The sequence below is a fragment of the Mya arenaria genome, chromosome 3 (genome assembly GCF_026914265.1).
Source record: "Mya arenaria isolate MELC-2E11 chromosome 3, ASM2691426v1".
NCBI classification, from domain to species: Eukaryota; Metazoa; Mollusca; class Bivalvia; order Myida; family Myidae; genus Mya; species Mya arenaria.
This window is the reverse complement of record NC_069124.1, coordinates 12,859,340-12,877,116: the sequence shown is the minus strand read 5'-3', so window position 1 is coordinate 12,877,116 and position 17,777 is coordinate 12,859,340. Positions and strand designations below refer to the sequence as shown.

Genomic DNA, 17,777 nt, shown 5'->3' with positions numbered 1-17,777 from the left:
CTCAAAAGTCAAGGTCACACTTTGAGTTTAATGTTATACAATATGGATTCATTGCAATAATTCATGTCTTAGCAATAACTTTTCAACTTTGAATGGGGTTTTAATCAATTTCCACTCATTTATAAAGCATCATATGAAGACTTCCCGCGCATAACGCTCATGCTCTTATTTTATAGGCGAAGGTCAAACTTGGTGGTGAATGTTATACCATGTGCATGGGAATTTGATAGCAATAATTCCTGTCTCAGCTGTAACTTTAGAATAGAATGTGCGTGGATTATATACTTCGATTAAATAAAAAACACATACAGGTTTATGTCAGTTACAACCATCTATTCAAATTAACCTCAAGGCCAGCTCGGAGACATTTGTCTATGACAGCTCTTGTCTACAATTCTTGAATGATTTTTATGGGGAGCAATCAACTGCAATTTTTATTCAAAATATCACTTTACATAATGTTGCGTCATAAGTACATCATGAGTATAGAAATTTGAATAACTTTTGACATGAATCGAAACTCCACAGTACTTCCAAAACTTAATTGCTTGACCAAAGGTTGGCACATAATTGAGATCCGCTAAAGTAGCCATATACATTTGTGTATAACAGTCCACCAGTTTCAATCAGCAACCATACATGTATTATAACATAAACTAAAAATATACGCTAGAATACCTTATGTGTTGGAAGAGTGTTTTTATCTTTGTTAACCTAAATGTTTTTAAATATCCGAATATGAGCAAAAACGCATCACCAACAAGCTATGGAAAAAAAACCATGTCCCCTAAGTATAGTAGGGATATTTCTGGACACGTCGCCAAACTAACATGTGTGCAAAAAACGTGTCTTGGAGAGAAATGCGTTTGTCCTTCTCCGCAATAAAACAACCAGATTTTATTCGCTTTTTCTCCGTGGCATTCTCTAGTTTGCATGGAATATAATAACGTTACTGACGTGAGGCAAGCGTTCATTTATGTCAAATACTACACAATCATTTGATCCTTAAATCGTCGGGATCTTGGGAAAGTTATTCTAACAGCGATATTTAGCAGACAAGTTGGTAAATAAAATCTGCTTATGATTTTTGTAATTGGCCGATGAATATTCAATGAGTGCGTTATATACCATTGTAAATAAAATGAGATGTTACTAAAATGTTATACAATAAACTAATCGACGATTCATCCCGTCTTTTGAAACACTGGAATATGTACGGGGTGGCGCAGTCTTGGTTTGAAACGTGTCTTTTATGACCAATGGCTATCAGTTTTCCAGAACCATATAACGTTTTCGACTTGGGTACAAGCAATGTGCAGGCTTAATCCAAGTTGCATACCGAGTAAATGTCACATCTCGTTACATCAATAACAGTAACAGTGCCTATTAACTTATTAAGTATTGATACATGATTATTGAACCAGTCATAGAACATATTGCACAAAGGGCTGTTCTTATGATAAAAAAACTAGTGTTTTTTTCTAGCCGGAAAAGGTTCATTTGCAATAATCTAAATCAATTTACCAGTATGAAATTGATCCGCGCAAAACAATTGAACCAGCCGAGATGTAACGCAGATTTCAGTTAAATTAGCCATGAGTGAAATTGGTTAGCACAGACGAACATGCAGTCGTTGTTTAGAGAAATAAATATTCATTATCTACTGTCGGATACCCTTGATGGAATTTGACGGCACGATTCAGCGAGGATCCCAGGCAGACGACTTCGTGCTTTTGCAGATGACAATAGTGATTGGTAGCAGAATGATTCCAGGTTTAAAAACGAGTTCCATACTGCTGTTTGTTTCTGAGATTGCGTTATGTGCAATTATAAATGCGGAAAGTTTATCAAGGTATGTTGACATTTCTAGAAGCAAACGACTAGAATTGTTTTAGGTCGAGTTTAACAGAATCTTATTTGCTATCTTAAGGTATCACGATCGAGTCTTTATCCTTGTTAAAAACTGCTACTGGTTTCTATTTTAAGATGTCATTTGAAATGGCGGGAATCGAATCCAGATTTCATTTTGTGGGAGGTGGACACCTCCGTGTACCGATTAACATGCTCAACTTGCATTTTAGTGAGTAATTTAAGAAAAAAGATAAAAAACAATTAACTTGATGGTTCATCGAACGCGTTTCTGTTACAGACAGGCGACGCTTAACTCCTTGCTTGGTCTGGAGGAGGGAACTTCCGGTACTCCCGCCACCAATCGCTCCAAGTATGATTCCAGCATCGCCCCAGACTTCGAACTAGGTAATGTGAATATATTAGCAAATATTGTAACTAACTTATAAAAACGTATTTACAAATCATGACTGTCGATTAACACAGTTTTTCCATAAACCAAACCGAGTAAAACAATATCTTGTATAAATCGAAAGCGCAGCCAACCCACATATTTTTAAATCAGCCAAAGTCTCAGGACTATATGATATCTAAGTATATTGACAGTTTCTGGTTCGCATAAAAAATAAAATGTATTGTTTTACCAAAACTAAGGTATCAGATTGAAGAAATGTAATATGAATTCCTATTTCAGTTGAAATAAAGATCAATTGTACATACTGTTATAGCTGTATGATAAGTGTACTTTAGGTTATTCAGTTTGCTTATTAGTAATCATCCATCAAAGACCTTATACATGATACCCACATTTTGGACCCTCAGGCATAGGAATTTAACATTGGAGATATCAGAGACCTAGTTTATATGTGAGTCGGATTCCTGAAGACACGTTGAATAAAACGTTAAATAAATGGGAGCAGTTATTGCAGTCTTTCTCTTGTTCAAATTTTCATTTTGTCACCAGTATGGCGCTTTTTTTACCCAATATTATTCCACGGGAGCAGAGATACCCACGTAGGCAAAATTGCCGATGGGTTATATAATGGACGCGTTTATGTGGCAATTAGGTTAACGGATATTATGAATAAAATGCAAATAGTTTGTATTTAAAGAACATTAAACAAAATGATGAAGCTATTACTAACAAGTGATATAAATATCGTACTTACACGCGATATTATGATGCAGATTTTACAAATTTCCTCCCAATGGTAAATTTAACCCCGTGGATGTTTGCTTTTATATGAACATAACTATTTGCCATTGAGTGTAAATCTCGTCATATAAACGGCCTATAAGAAGGTTTCAGACTCCATCCAGACCAATACATTCCAACAATTCTATGATAACGCACTTAATAATTACTTTGACGTTGATAGAAGGATGTTGAAATCCCTTGTACCAAATTAGTGTTAAAACAACGGTAAAACAACACCTGTAACGTCTCAAGACCAAAGACACGATATTTGGCTGCCGACCTTTGTACATACATACCACATTCCTGAATTCAATTGTCTCATTAATCTAAGAAAATGTCCAGACAATGAATATATTTATGTAAATTCGAGGCTTGAACCCATCGTTCAATGTCTCTGTTAGATCTGGCAATAATGTATAATATTTGATTCTCCGGTTTATATTGGTCCCCTCATTGTTCTGGACACGATTTGGTGTAAATACTCATAGCCTTGGCATAGAAAGCTCAACGCCTTGATATCTATTATAATGTTTTTAATGTTTTTTTTCATAATACAATAGACAATATGTCCATGAGTATACACATTATAAAACGTACATTAATTGTTAGACAAAATAAGTTATAGGTCGTAAGACATGATGTATTATCAGCGAAGAGGATATGTTTTCTACTCTTAACACATATGAAAAGTTTTTCGTAATTCGAACGCTTTATACACATACATCGCCAAATTTCTATTAACAACAGCTTTTTGAGAGGTCATCAACTCAATAAACTTAAACATATTCTGTCTTTTAAAGTAATATGGTTTGATATACATTTATCGTAGTTTAGCATACAATTGACATTCAAGTAAAAAGTGATATTCGTCTTCAAGAGTGTTACAAAATAAGCATGTTCTTTAATTATAAGGTGTTGCAATTTGTTTATGCTATCTACCTGTTTCGATGCTCAACATATCAGTTGACATTCTTAACCTATGACTTAGACAATGCATATCTATATTTTGTTATATTTACATTACACAAATAGGGTTGTAATTCAAATGACGATACATGTCAGGCTCTACTAGGCTCTCTGAGCTCAGACTGCCAAATTTGTATTTAATTATCAGTAGGTCTTCTTTTAAAAATACTTAAAACAAATTTATGTCACCAACACCTTGACTAAGCCATACATCATTAAAACCTAATGCTTGTAACAAATGTCTTACATTGTAAGACCAGTGTTTCCTTTCGTACGAGTCCTTGTTATATTTATCATTTCTAGCCGAATAAAACTGTATATGATTAACAAGAGTTTTCCCCATGCTGTCATTGATGTCATTCAGGCTTGGCATGAGATGGTTTGTTTGTCTCTGAATCGCTTGCTTGGACACATTATATGGAATCAAGCTTGTCTTTGTTTGTCTTTTTAAATATCTAGTCTAGATCTTGTAGACTATTTTTTATTTTCTGTAAGAGCGATGTGATTAAATCGTCTTACGATATGAATTGTCCCAGCATTGTTGCTATTTGATTTTCTCTCTTTGTTTGTTCTCTTCCACAAATGTCATACTGACAAAATTTCTTCTACCAAGCTGCTGAAATGTAATTAGTGTATTCCTTTATTATGAACAATCGACCTATACTTACTGAAATAGTCGTAATTTGTAAAGTGAAGCCTAAAAATATTCAATTTTGAAAACAAATGCTGTCATACTTTAATATATTATACAACAAAATAGTCTTTTTGGCGAACTACCATTGCAACAAGAAGTTTTTGCATCTTTATAAAATTGCGACTGCCGTGAGCCAGCCTCTTTCATGTCTGGAGCATGCTTTTAATATAAATGCTAAATCCATCCGCGGTCCTTGTGGCATACAATACAATTATGCAAGGTATGAACTCGCTAGTTAATTATTGAGAGCTAGTTCGTCTATGAAACAAATACATGAGCTGGTTATGATATTAATTTATACACAGCAACAACACATTGCAGGAAAGGACAGAAAAACTTAAACATGAATCATATTTTGTTTTTAAATGTAAGATCTCACGTTTAGGCTTCCAAACATGATTTCTTCTTTCAGATGTGCCTACTAAAGTCTATGTCCGAATCCTGATACAAACCATTTACTCCGTCACCGAGACTTCCATGGTAAGACGTATTCATTGCTTAAATAAAGCATTTATAAATGAATTTTATACAATATATAACAATATATAGTTATTTTCTTCAAAGTGCTTTTTAATGACAAGTTAGTGCTTATCAAGTTACTATATACAAACATTTAAACGTGTTTGACTAGAACATCTGATGTGGGTCATTACTGGTCACTGATTTTGATAAGAGCGGTGGCCACATAATTTACCATGTCTTGTTTTCGAAGAACAAACAGTCGAGGTATTCAGAAAGCCCTTGAGTCGCTGACAGCGTTTTTAACTTTAGATATAATGTTTGCCATAATAATTGTCGAGATATGCTCGAGTGAAAAACAGACGAATGTTGGCGATCTCTCCGTTCCGCTTTTGTTTAAAATGAGGAATGCCGTCTACTCACAAGATTGTCATTTTAAAAATAACGTATGTGCAGTCCTGAAGACGAGAGCAAAACTGTTTAAATTGAAAAATATCACCTTATTGAAATTTGTGATGTTGGTTTTCACGGCCATATTTACTTGAATGTTAATTCATGCAATGATCTGTCTTTAGCAATTAATACGATTGATAGCAAAATGCACGCAGCAGCACTAACATAAACGTATGAAATCATAAAAGTTTTTTGTTTTCCTTTTTAAGATCGTCTGTTTTTCGATGAATACAATTGTGGGTAGTATGTAAGTCTTGGTGTCGTTTGCGTGTTCTAAGGCGTCGTCGACGTCGTCGTTGTATTAAAAACACTTCAACCTGTACCATACCTCAACAACATTGTTCGGTATGCAAATGAAACATGGTTCACAAAATTGACAGAGACAATACACATATATACAACCAGGTCACTAATATTTATGCAAAAAGCTACAGAAACAAGCTCAGTAGCAAAAAGTTTAAACATAAACCCGGTTTAATGGCACTGGGTAAACGCCAAAGACATAGAACATAAAATCACAAACAAGAAACATAGAACAGCACAAAACCCCACAAACAGCACAGTGCATACTTACTATATATAAAAACTAGGTATTTTTATCAAGAATTGTTAGGTACCGCCCTGGAACGATCAGTAAAATGTAAATTTATAAACTTTATTTTTTATTATTGTACAAATATTCCCCTTTTGTGAGTTAAACATCAAAATAGACAAACGTTGGCGGTTCTCAACGATGTGGACGTTTCGAGCATATGGACAAAGCAGTTATGAAGGAAATGTTGGCTTAAACTTAATCCTTTTTTGTAAATGAGGATGTTAGGGATTATTAATGCCCTGCATACTCTTTTATTTCCATGGCGCCATATTATTGAATTGTATTCCAGTAATCTCGTAGATCATGCAAACAAACGTCTAGTTGGAATCAATAACACATGATAACAAAAGCTCCCAGATACACACTTATGAACACCTAACGCTATTTGTTTTCGTTTTTTACGTGACTTAAATTTGACATTAATTAATTAAACCTGTAACAAGGGGTATAGCTAGGTCCAAATTCCAAGTACTCCCACCAAGAATTGTTTAAAAAAAATGTCGGATAGGTGCAAGAGGGGGGGGGGGGGAGAAGGGTGACCCTTCCCGACGTCGAAAATTTGCGAATAACTTGGTTAAATATGTGCAACTTTATCTGATCACATTTCAGTGGATAAAGAAGGTGCAAAACATCTTAAGTATTTCGACTTTGTAATGTCAAAACATTATTTTAAAACAATCCATGTAATTAATTGTCAAATATAATTTTATATCTTGAACTACTTAATAATTGCATAGGCAATGGCTTTAAAAAAATAGTCAAATGCAGATCTAGATCTAGGCTTAAGCTCAAAGTTTTCTTGGAACCGTAGCAGTCGATAAGAAGAATGCTTTTTATGTCAGCTGAACGGTCCCAATCATATTTCTAACATACATTTCTGACGTAGCTTAAATGATTCCTAAATTAAGGCTATGAACTTTTCAATGAGTGTACAGAGCTCCAAGGATTCGATGTTTTATCCTTATTTTACATCCCAAGGATCAAGGATGATCTCGAAAACGCGTTAGCCAACGACTCTGTTCCATGGCACTGGAATCTGACCCTCGTCAGCCAAAGACCCAAAGCAGGGGGCGCGATTGCAATTGAGAAAATTTGTTCTGTAATAAGATTTCCACATATTTTTTTATAACAATGAGTTCATCTTGAATGTCTGGGAAAGTCTTGAAAGCTACATTTCTTTTCATTGTACAAATTTTAAAGATTAAATTTAAACTCCTTGTCAAGAAACTATAGAAAAAGCGCAATTTCCGTCTTCTAGAAAAGGATCAGGATAAGGCAGCCCAGATGTTGATGTAGCCGCCATTTTAAATATGTAAATCCCGCTATAAAAAATCGGTTTGTGGTAAAAAAGGGAAGCAACAGTACTTTTGATAATTTTTACATATTAAAGATACGTCAATATATAATACTCTGCCTTGTCTTGAAAACGGAACAGATAAATTTGCGGGGCTAACGCATTGTAGTTCTACCCTGTCTGAGGACTCAAGTTTAACATAATTCTTTGGCCATTTCAAATATTCATTTTTTTTTAAATCTAAGTACTCTCGGGAGTATGCCTGATGACGCGCCTGGAAACCATGCAATTGGTACGGTCCTTACAACGAGCAGTCAACAACCAAAGCACACTCTTGAAAGCCTAGATTTATTTGAGATTATTTCTAATTTCATCATTTGACGAATGTCTCCTTTCTTACACAATTTACGCAGATTGTCAGTGTCAAGATTAAGTGCTTTTCCATTTATATGCAAATGCGAATGATTGTTTTGTAGAGCATATGCAAAAATACCAATTAGCATCATGAATTCATGACGCAGACGAGAAACAAATGCCGCTTATCGGGAACATCGTGCTACGTAAAAGCTTACTCATAAGCTAAGAAATAAAACGATAATAAATAGTCTGCTCACCCTTATAACACAGTGATTGCTACCCCAACCGACGAGAAAAGCCTATATGTTCATTGTCAATATCGTATAGCTCATGCAATTTATATATTTTAAAGGCAACAACAACAACAACAACAACAACAACAACAACAACCACGAAAACGACAATAACAACATTTAAGTAATATTGTGCCATGCGTGAACTTTCAGGAGTACTCTATGGACATCTTCCTTCGTCAGAAGTGGGAGGACAGACGGCTCCGGTACGGGAACACATCTGAGCTGCCTTGGCTCGAACTGGACAACAAGATGATGGACAGAGTCTGGGTTTGTTTATGGGGTGGAAAATTACTGTATTTCCCACCCTTTTATCAACCACCCTCAAATCTAATTGGTACTACTCAAGTAATCGATTTCTGCCACCTCCTCATTCACATTTACATTTAAATAGTTAGTGTATCTGACCCTTATAATCAAGACAAGTCTTTTTCTTCCACGTCTCAGCTTACCTACCGTTACTTGATCCAAATCTTCATTCAGGCATTATACAAAACAACCCACCTTCTATCCCACCTCTTTAGCTTAATTGACCTCATCTTGGTCTTATAATATTATCATCCTCATACGCCTCTACATATTTGCTTCCTTTCCCTCTGTTCGCTATTTGCATTTTTCCCTTTTTCATAATACTTCTCTTGTAGTGTTTTCCTTTTTTGCACTACACTCTTATACAGTTTCTTTCTCGTCCTTTCCCTTCTCTTCGATATTGATGACTGTTTTACCTTCTTTATCTTCGTCATTCATATCCTCCTTTACATCATCCTTTCCTCCTCCATTTTTAAATTGTCATCATTTAGTTACCTTGATTTGAAAACAAATTAGGTACGCTCTACTGCATCCTGACTGTATCTATCTGTTTCAGGTTCCAGACACTTTTTTCCCGAACGAAAAGAGGGCGAGAGTTCACGACGTCACAGTTCCTAACAAAATGATGCATGTCTATAAGAATGGCACCGTGCTCTATAGTACGAGGTATCAAATGCACATCATATACAAATTCATTAGAAAATTGAATTACGGCAAACCCATACAATTGTTCATCAATATAGAACAAATAGACCGTTGGTTGTTTAGCCTAGGACATATAAGATTATGAATGTTATGATGGCATCTGAACATAAAAAAGTTGTTTTAATAAGTAAGCTTTATTAGTTCTGATGACTGATGTCAGGTACATGATTTGTACTGTTTTGAACATAAAGACTTATATCATTAGCTTGAAGATTTTTTTGACGTAAACAAGATCAATGTCCCCGGTGGTAATGTTAATGGTATCATTAGTAAATACTGTTGTTATAACTGTCTTTGTAGACAAAATTCAATGTGCTAAGATTAATCCTATATTCAAATAAATTTAATTTAAGCAAACTGGAAGGATAGATAGTTAGTTTATTCACTATAAGCTTACAGCCCATGAGTAATACATATTTCAAACAATAATAGAGAGAATAAAACATTTCCGGTACGCACAATGACACTTTTCTCACCATTTTTCATCAATTTCTATATCAGAAACACATATATTTTCAAAACGATTAACAATTGAATGTGAGAAGATGCAATCCAATTATATGTGAAAATGTTAATTCGGTTGAATAATCATTTATAGAAGCATTGCCTTATTCGAGGAATTTTTAAAATAATTTGCAAAGTTGACATTTTTTTTTCATTTCTTGGGGTTATGTGTTGTTTATGCCATCGTCCCATTTCTATTTTGAGTATATGGGAAGTTAACCTAAGCATTGATAGGGCGTTCCTGTGATGTTTGCTGTGGATATTGTCTAGGTATAATTGGAAATTAAAGTTTGAGAATAATACATAAGAAGAAGCTCTTGAAGAGTCTCTCAACTCTTTATTCCATTTTTGCATAAACATATCTCTCGCTCTTTGTTTGAAGATATATAAAAAGTAATTAATGTTTCCGACACCTTGATTTAGCCAAAAGTCGTTTAACCCCATTGACTCTAGCATAAATTTGACTATATATGCCCAATTGAATTGACCGGTGTTGTCTTGTATATCTGATATCATTGTATTGTATTAAAGTTTTACGTATTTTCTGTCATTCGACATTGTCAATCTTAACCAGTATCTGATGATAGACGTCATTCGATAAACATAGAGAGGGGTTCTTCCCAATTCTCCATAAATAAAGTTGTTTTGTGTTGATAATTTTACTCCAAGTAAGTTTTTAAAGAAATAAAGATGCATTTTTTCTAGTGAATCTGCTCTTAGGAATCCCCATACTTCTGACCCATAGTTGAGTATAGGTAATATACGTTTGTCGAACAATGAAACGATGGGACTTAATTTGATGTAAGTAACTTTAGATAAATATTTCTTTAATTTAAAAATAACTTTAAGGGCTTGACCCCCAAGTGCTTCAAATGTTTTATTAAATGAACCGCCGGTAGAGAATGTGATTCCTAAATACGTGAATTTGTTAACAATCTCAATTTCACCATCTCCGTAAAAGAATTTGATATTATTTCGTAAATTTCCGCCTTTTCGGAATACCATGACCTTAGTTTTATTGACATTTTAAACCAGTTTCCACAGTAATTTCTGAGAATATTTAGTCCGTTTTGCAGTTCTACTTCTGAATTTGCAAATACCACTATATCGTCTGCGTAAAGCAGTAACAAGAGTTTTAATGTGTTTAAATTGACCCACTGCAAACATTTGAGTATACATTCTTCCTCTAAATCATAAATGTACATAGAACATATAAAATGGAATAAACACTCCCATTGTCTTGTACCAAGCGAGAAGACAAATGCCTCACTTAATTCATTTTTTTAACTTTATTTATGATTTAACATTACTATAAAGCGAGTATATTGTTTTCATCATATTTCCACGTATTCCGTATCTAATAAGTTTGTAGAAGATGTTACTTCCCACCAAAAGGTCAAAGGCCTTTTTAAATCTACGTAGCAGACATACTGTTTCTTATTTTGGTTTAGAATATGTTCAATGACACCATTAATGTCATAGATATTGTCAACTGTTCTCATATTTTTCATATTTTTCCTAAATCCTGCTTGCGCTTCAGTATAAATGGACTAATTTTCGGCCCATGTATTTAATCGATTACCTATTATTCTTGTAAAAAAAGCCCCTAAAGTACTTAGTAAGGTAATTCCCCTGTAATTTTCTGGAAGGTTTTGGTCCTCCTTCTTAAATAATGGTATAATGTAGTCTTCCGTCCATTGATTAGGGAAGTAACCTTGTTTCAATATATTATTAAATAGTGCACTGAAATAATTCGATAAGTAGGGAAAACCATGTTTAAGGAATTCATTTAATATAAGATCGGGTCCTCCCGAACGCCCGTTACTTAATTGAGAACATGCTTGTTTGATTTCATCATTTGAGATTCTGAGAACATTATTTGCAATACCCCATTTAGAAATCTGTTATTGAAATATTCTGTATCTTCATCCTCTTGATAGAAGACAGAGTTTTGGTCGTTGATAGATTTGAAATATTGTTCAAATTGAGAAAGAGTGGCGTTTAAAGAATTCTGTTTGTGATTTTGACAGTCTTTTAACATGATTCAATACATTTTTTGCATTTTTATATCTGGTATGCAATAGCTTCTCGGTGACGCTTTTGTCAAATTGATAGCGTTTAGACCACAGAAGTGTTTTATATTCGGTTCTAGTTTTAGTCATAGCTGTCCTATTGTTTGGCGAATCGTCGTTTCTGTATTTATTAAGTTTTTTGAAAAAATCTTTGCGTTTATCCTCGCATTCATTATCAAACCATTTGTTAGTTTTGTTACTAGACGGCCTGATGCGATGACCTGTCTGTTTCTTAAAAAGAGGGTCACATATGTTACCAAAATCTGCGTAAAACGTATTTAAGTTTTCTTCTAAGCTTTCAGTATTAGTTGCTCTTAACAAATTAGTTGTCTAATGTATCTAATTTTAATGTGAACGCTTCATTTCCCAGAGCAGATTGGAAATGTTCAATTTCGTCATTGTCCCATCTATAAAGATAATCTATGTTTCGTTTTGCACTATTTACCTCCCTTTCATTTACAGTGTCGCGATGGTTTGTACATGTATTTCGCCCTTTTAGTTATGAAAATGATTAAAGTATACGGCGTGTTTGATAGAAACATTTTTCCGAAAATGCTCGGGTGACATCGTCTGCTGACAAGAATTAAGTTTGTCAATTTGATACATACGTAAATGATTTAGATAAACAGTTGGCTTCAAAGTGACAAAATCGTCCCAAGTAATTGTACATATTGCTAGTCGTCACTTTGATGAACGTGAGAGGTTCGAAAGTACAGGTTTTCCCCAGAGAGTTTTTCTTGGTAATTTCAGGATATTGGATCAGATTTTTAATTAGAGCCCGTTCCATAACCTAACTCCTTAGTGCACCATGAATGCCCGAATCGTGAACATTGTATTCATTATATCATTGATAATACAAGTGTAGCCCTCCATTTCATAACACAGACATGCATTTCATAGCGCAATTGGTTACTAGGAACATAAAGCCATTTTCTCTGGTTTGTGTTTTATTCACATATCAAAACTGACATTTATTACACTCACTTCAGATATGAAATAGGATGTGATATATAGAAATGTTAAACGCAATATCATATCTTTGAATTCGCTTGCACCCAATGGCAACGAGAAAATGCATCGACCATTCGAGATTTATGTCTCCCATAAACCGGATCTCTCTCATCTAAAAGGGGAAATATTATAATAAGAAAATTTTAAGTAAAATGAGATCAAGAGTTCTAACAATTTCCTTGAGCACAAATTAACGTTTTCGTCTATAACTGTTCTAATCTTCAATTAATTTCTTTTAATATTTATCGAGAAATGGCTTGGACGAGGTTAATTCATACCAAAAGTGGACAAGGGAAAACAACTTTTGAACAAAGTACCACAGATCTCTATCAATCTATGTTCTTTGATTCAGTCTATTTATGCAAGTAGTTTCCGAGATTTGCTCCGGAAAAAAATGGTTTGTCCCATGAACATAAAATATATATGATAATTTCAGGTTGTCTCTGACGCTGAGTTGTTCTATGCAGTTACATAAATACCCCATGGACGTCCAGACTTGCCCCGTTTTACTGGCTAGCTGTAAGTCTGCTGAAATATCCTGATGTTAAGTTATTGAACATAAGCACATATAATTTGCAAAGTGCATTTTACTGAAGTGAGGACGGACGGAAATGGACACATTGGATATAAGTAATACAAAGGCCTTTATATCGGCATGACATCAGGCGAGAATGTCCTTTCTTCTTCGGCATCTATGATAAATATTTTATTGAAAAGAAGGAGTTAAATCACTCATGCTTTGAGCCTTGCAACTAATATCGGTTGTTCACCTTTGATAGCCTTTCACATCGATATCACAGCTAGCGAGCATGCGAACTGAATATTAGTAATAGCTTTAAATTTCAACAGACTAACTAAAGAGTGAAAACGGTTTTTATAAATAACAAACGTTATGTTTCATACCAGACGGTTACACAACTGACAACGTCATCTACCGATGGGACGGGCCTCATCCTGTGCGCTTGAATAACTTGGAAATGCCACACTTTGGCGCAAAAGTAGCTGACAACGCCTTTAGCGAGTCGTGCGAGGAAAGCTTTGGTGAAAGTAATGTGAACGCTTTAGTTTAACGATACGCTCTATAAGTGAAATTGAAAGTAAAAAATGTGTACAGAAAAATATTTCAACTACTCATGGGTCTTATAGGAAAGAACTCATTCCGTATGGTTGATAAATTGCATAAACATTTTTATTTAAGCTATTTAACTTCTGTGGTTGATATTTTTGCACCCATTTTCTTTTTTATTTCACCGTGTACTTTAGACTTAAACTAATATGTTTGAAAAAGACAGTACAGTGTATAACAGTGCTACAGGGTCCTTATGTTACATGTATATTAAAGACATGGGGTTTTGCAATCACACACACAGAAGATAGGGAATTCCCGACAAACTACAATGGTTCTATGTTTGATATTTCGTGAAATGGTATACCAACGTAACGTTCATTCTTATATTCGTTGGCTTGGAGATTGACAAATCAAACGTTTAGAAATATGATCAATTAATAACCATTTGTATTATTTCACTTTTAACACGGTTAGACACATCACATGTGAATTTGTCACTTTAGCGTCACCTCATGGTTGTGTTGTCAAAAAAACCCGCGGAGAACCGGTGTGGCAAGTTGGTTATTACCCCATAACTATCCGAATGGGTGTGATTCCCGGCCATCATTTGCCATGCTCAACTTCATTGCAGCACCGTAACATAAGCTGGACCATGTAAATTATTTATCAATTTGACTGCCTTTGAAATAATCGCACACATACAACAGTTTCTGCAGTCTTGATGGTCTGTAATAAAAACAACTTAAACAATGTAACATAAGTTAAACATGACCTTACATGTTCATGACCTTCCATATTCCAGACAAGTTCGCGTGTATCCAGGGCTTCATTCAGCTGGACCGGAAGATGGGCTACTACATCGTTCAAGTGTTCGTGCCGTCCATCCTGATCGTGGTGCTCTCCTGGGTGTCCTTCTGGGTGGACCACGACGCCGTTCCCGCCCGCATCTCTCTTGGCGTCCTCACTGTTCTCACCATGACGACCCAGAGTTCCGGTGCACTCCAGTCGCTCCCGCAGGTCTCATATGTGAAGGTAGCGATTGTGTTGCTTACTTCGTCGTCGTTCCTACTGTTGTTTTTGTACCATCAATGATCACTGATTATCTTCCTCATTCAAACGTTTTTAGGGAATTAGTATTTCGCGAATGGAATACGTTTTGAGCGGCCCTTTTAGGCCTATTGGTAAAACTGATGTAACTGGATATATCTTTTAATATTGGACTGAATCAAGTTAGTTTCACCATATTTTGTTGCATAAACATATGCTGTTCCACAAAGTTGTCATTTGTTTTAAATTGAAGAGCCATAACGTTTAAGTCTGTGGATGCTATCTAGCAGGTTATTTTTGCTTGGTATTTTTGCTTGGTCGTTTTTAAACACTGCTACCAACTTTGATAACGATTGGATAAACATTGTACTTATACGAAACTATTACAAACTAACCATGCACTTTTGGTCATTTGTTTACAATTCGAGTCAAGCTGTTTATCGAAAGCTCTGTGGCCGTTTGCTACAATAACTTCATTCAGCGTAAGTAACACTGCTTTCAATTTGCAGGCAATAGACGTGTGGATGTTTACGTGTCTGATATTCGTGTTTGTAGCGTTGGTCGAATACTCGTACGTCAACGTTGTGGCACGTCGAGCACTGAAGGGGCACTCACTTGCACGGGACCGATCCTTAGAACTACAACCGGTACGTGCATGTAAGGGTGGGGAAAACAGTCGATGACGACTTTGAAACAGAATAATCATGTTTCATTAATTTCCCGTATTTGTTCTAAAGTAGCCTTTACCTTTATATCGATATACTTAAACGAATAAACCATTACAATATCTGTTATTCATTGACACTCTCACTTAAACGTCAAAACGGTTACTTATTTCCCTCGAATACCGTATTTCTAACCATTTAAAGAGTATAACCATTACGCCAACAGGCGTGTACTGTTAATTTTACTTAAGACAAATTTGTCATGTTTTGCAGGACAATATCAAGCAGGATGACCAGACCGGAGAGAGCGTTGGTAACATTGCGGCCCGGCGGGTAGACAAACTCTCGCGTCTGCTCTTCCCTGTGACCTTCCTCATGTTTAACCTCGTGTTCTGGATCTACTACTCACTTGTGTCATTTCATACCAGCAGCAGCGGCCCGTCCGAGAATCTGGAGGAATAACAGGAAGGTCACCATTATGCATACACCTAGTTGGAACGCCCTCTTGACAAATTATCTAGAGCCATTGAACGTATCTCGTGCGATTTACACGTGGACCGAAGTTACAATTTTGGATAAGGATTGAGCAGCCAGGAGTCCAAAAGTTGGGAGTCTGCGTTTGACGATGATACATTTCCCTAACTCCGATATATGGATTTAACCCGAGGACAACGGAATCACTATTTGTAATTTCGGTTAAAGGGCGGCGTTTGCTATCTTTGTTTTACATTTCTTTCATGTAGGTGCTTGTATAGGCCAGTTTGGTGCACACGTTAGAACCTTGCTCAATCTAATGTGCAATATGTATCTTTATTTTACCTTTGTGAGAATACATTTTTTTAACAGTTGACGTTAATATATTTTGTCGATTAGGTTAATTCTAGTCGTATGTATTGTTTCTTTTAATTATTTGATCAACAATTTCAAATCACAGAGAATATCATTTCTATCAATCCTACAAGCAATAATTTGTAGTAGCAATATCTTTTGCACGTGTAATTTAATATTATTGTTTAATTACTAATAGATACAACTAGTCACATACCGGGCCATTGCCTCTACTAACTGATACTTCAGTTTTGTTGGTGCACGTGTATAATGTTATTATCATGCTGTTTAACAGTCAGTTTCGGTCTTTGACGTATTTGTCACAATTTATTTGTTTTGCTTATTATTTGATAAATCAAAAACTGAAATGTTCCATTCTTTAACCCCATATTTATAAATGTTTCGACCAATACCGCGGTTACTCTTACCGTAGCCGTAACAGCATTTCATTAATAATTTACTCAGAATCACCAAACGAAATTTAAATATAATCATAAAGAATAGCCCACACTTGTTTGTAACGACAACCAGCTATGGAGTATTAATGTTCTCCATGTCATTGTAAATTTAACTGTGGACAAACCGTCAAAACAATTTGTGTGCAAAATGCTTTGAGAGAAAAAGATTTGTCCTTTTCACTTAATGGAACTGATTGATGTTTTTTTCTCTTTGAGGTGCTCTAACTGGCAAGGCTCGTTACAGACTCGAGGCAAGCGTGTATTAATGTCAAATTCTACAAATTTATTTTATCCTCTATGCCGGCAACTTGGGATATGCATGCTAACCGCGATATAATTTGGTATGCAAGTTGATAAATATCTGCTTACACTTTCTGGAATTGATGGATGAAAATATAATGTTGTTTCGAATAGAAACAATTTCTGTGACCAATAGGTATTTTCCAGATAAACGTTTTTAATTTGGATAATGGTTTTGATTAATGCGATTTACACAAACATCACCTTTTGTAGCTATACAACCTCTAGGTTCGCATGATTATAATGTATAATAAATGGTTTACTAATGATATATCAATACTTAATTAGTTCATAGGCACTACTGTTGACATTACAAGAAGTGGCAATTACAAGTTTTCCAACACATCTTGAATAAAGCTAGTTGGTACAAGTACGAAATTGATCTGCGCAAAACAAAATCGTACTAGCAAGTTGAACGGCGACGCTGTTTTATGACAAACATTGCGTGTTACTCTTAGTATAGCTGTACTTGCAATTTGGTGAGTTTTATTGAACAAAATAATGAAAAATAATGAAAGTATAGCATTTGCATACGAAGTCATTCTACCCTACAACCAATAGTAAGCTACACCACATGTTTGCACCCCGTGTGACGTCACACATATCCCGGCAATAAAGACTGACCCGGCAATCCCCGGCAAATAACATATTT

The 17,777-nt window shown here is 35.2% G+C and overlaps 1 protein-coding gene across 1 annotated transcript; it reads left to right on the top strand.

Annotated features, from left to right (window-relative positions):
- Positions 1 to 1,699: 1,699 nt before the first annotated feature.
- Positions 1,700 to 16,660, top strand: LOC128228103 (glycine receptor subunit alpha-2-like). The gene is made up of 10 exons (XM_052939209.1): positions 1,700 to 1,852; positions 2,150 to 2,256; positions 5,119 to 5,186; positions 8,311 to 8,427; positions 9,023 to 9,132; positions 13,195 to 13,277; positions 13,665 to 13,805; positions 14,630 to 14,859; positions 15,384 to 15,521; positions 15,813 to 16,660. The coding sequence occupies exons 1-10, from the start codon at positions 1,740 to 1,742 to the stop codon at positions 15,999 to 16,001; spliced, it is 1,296 nt and encodes a 431-aa protein (XP_052795169.1). The 5' UTR covers positions 1,700 to 1,739; the 3' UTR covers positions 16,002 to 16,660.
- The last annotated feature ends 1,117 nt before the right edge of the window (positions 16,661 to 17,777 follow it).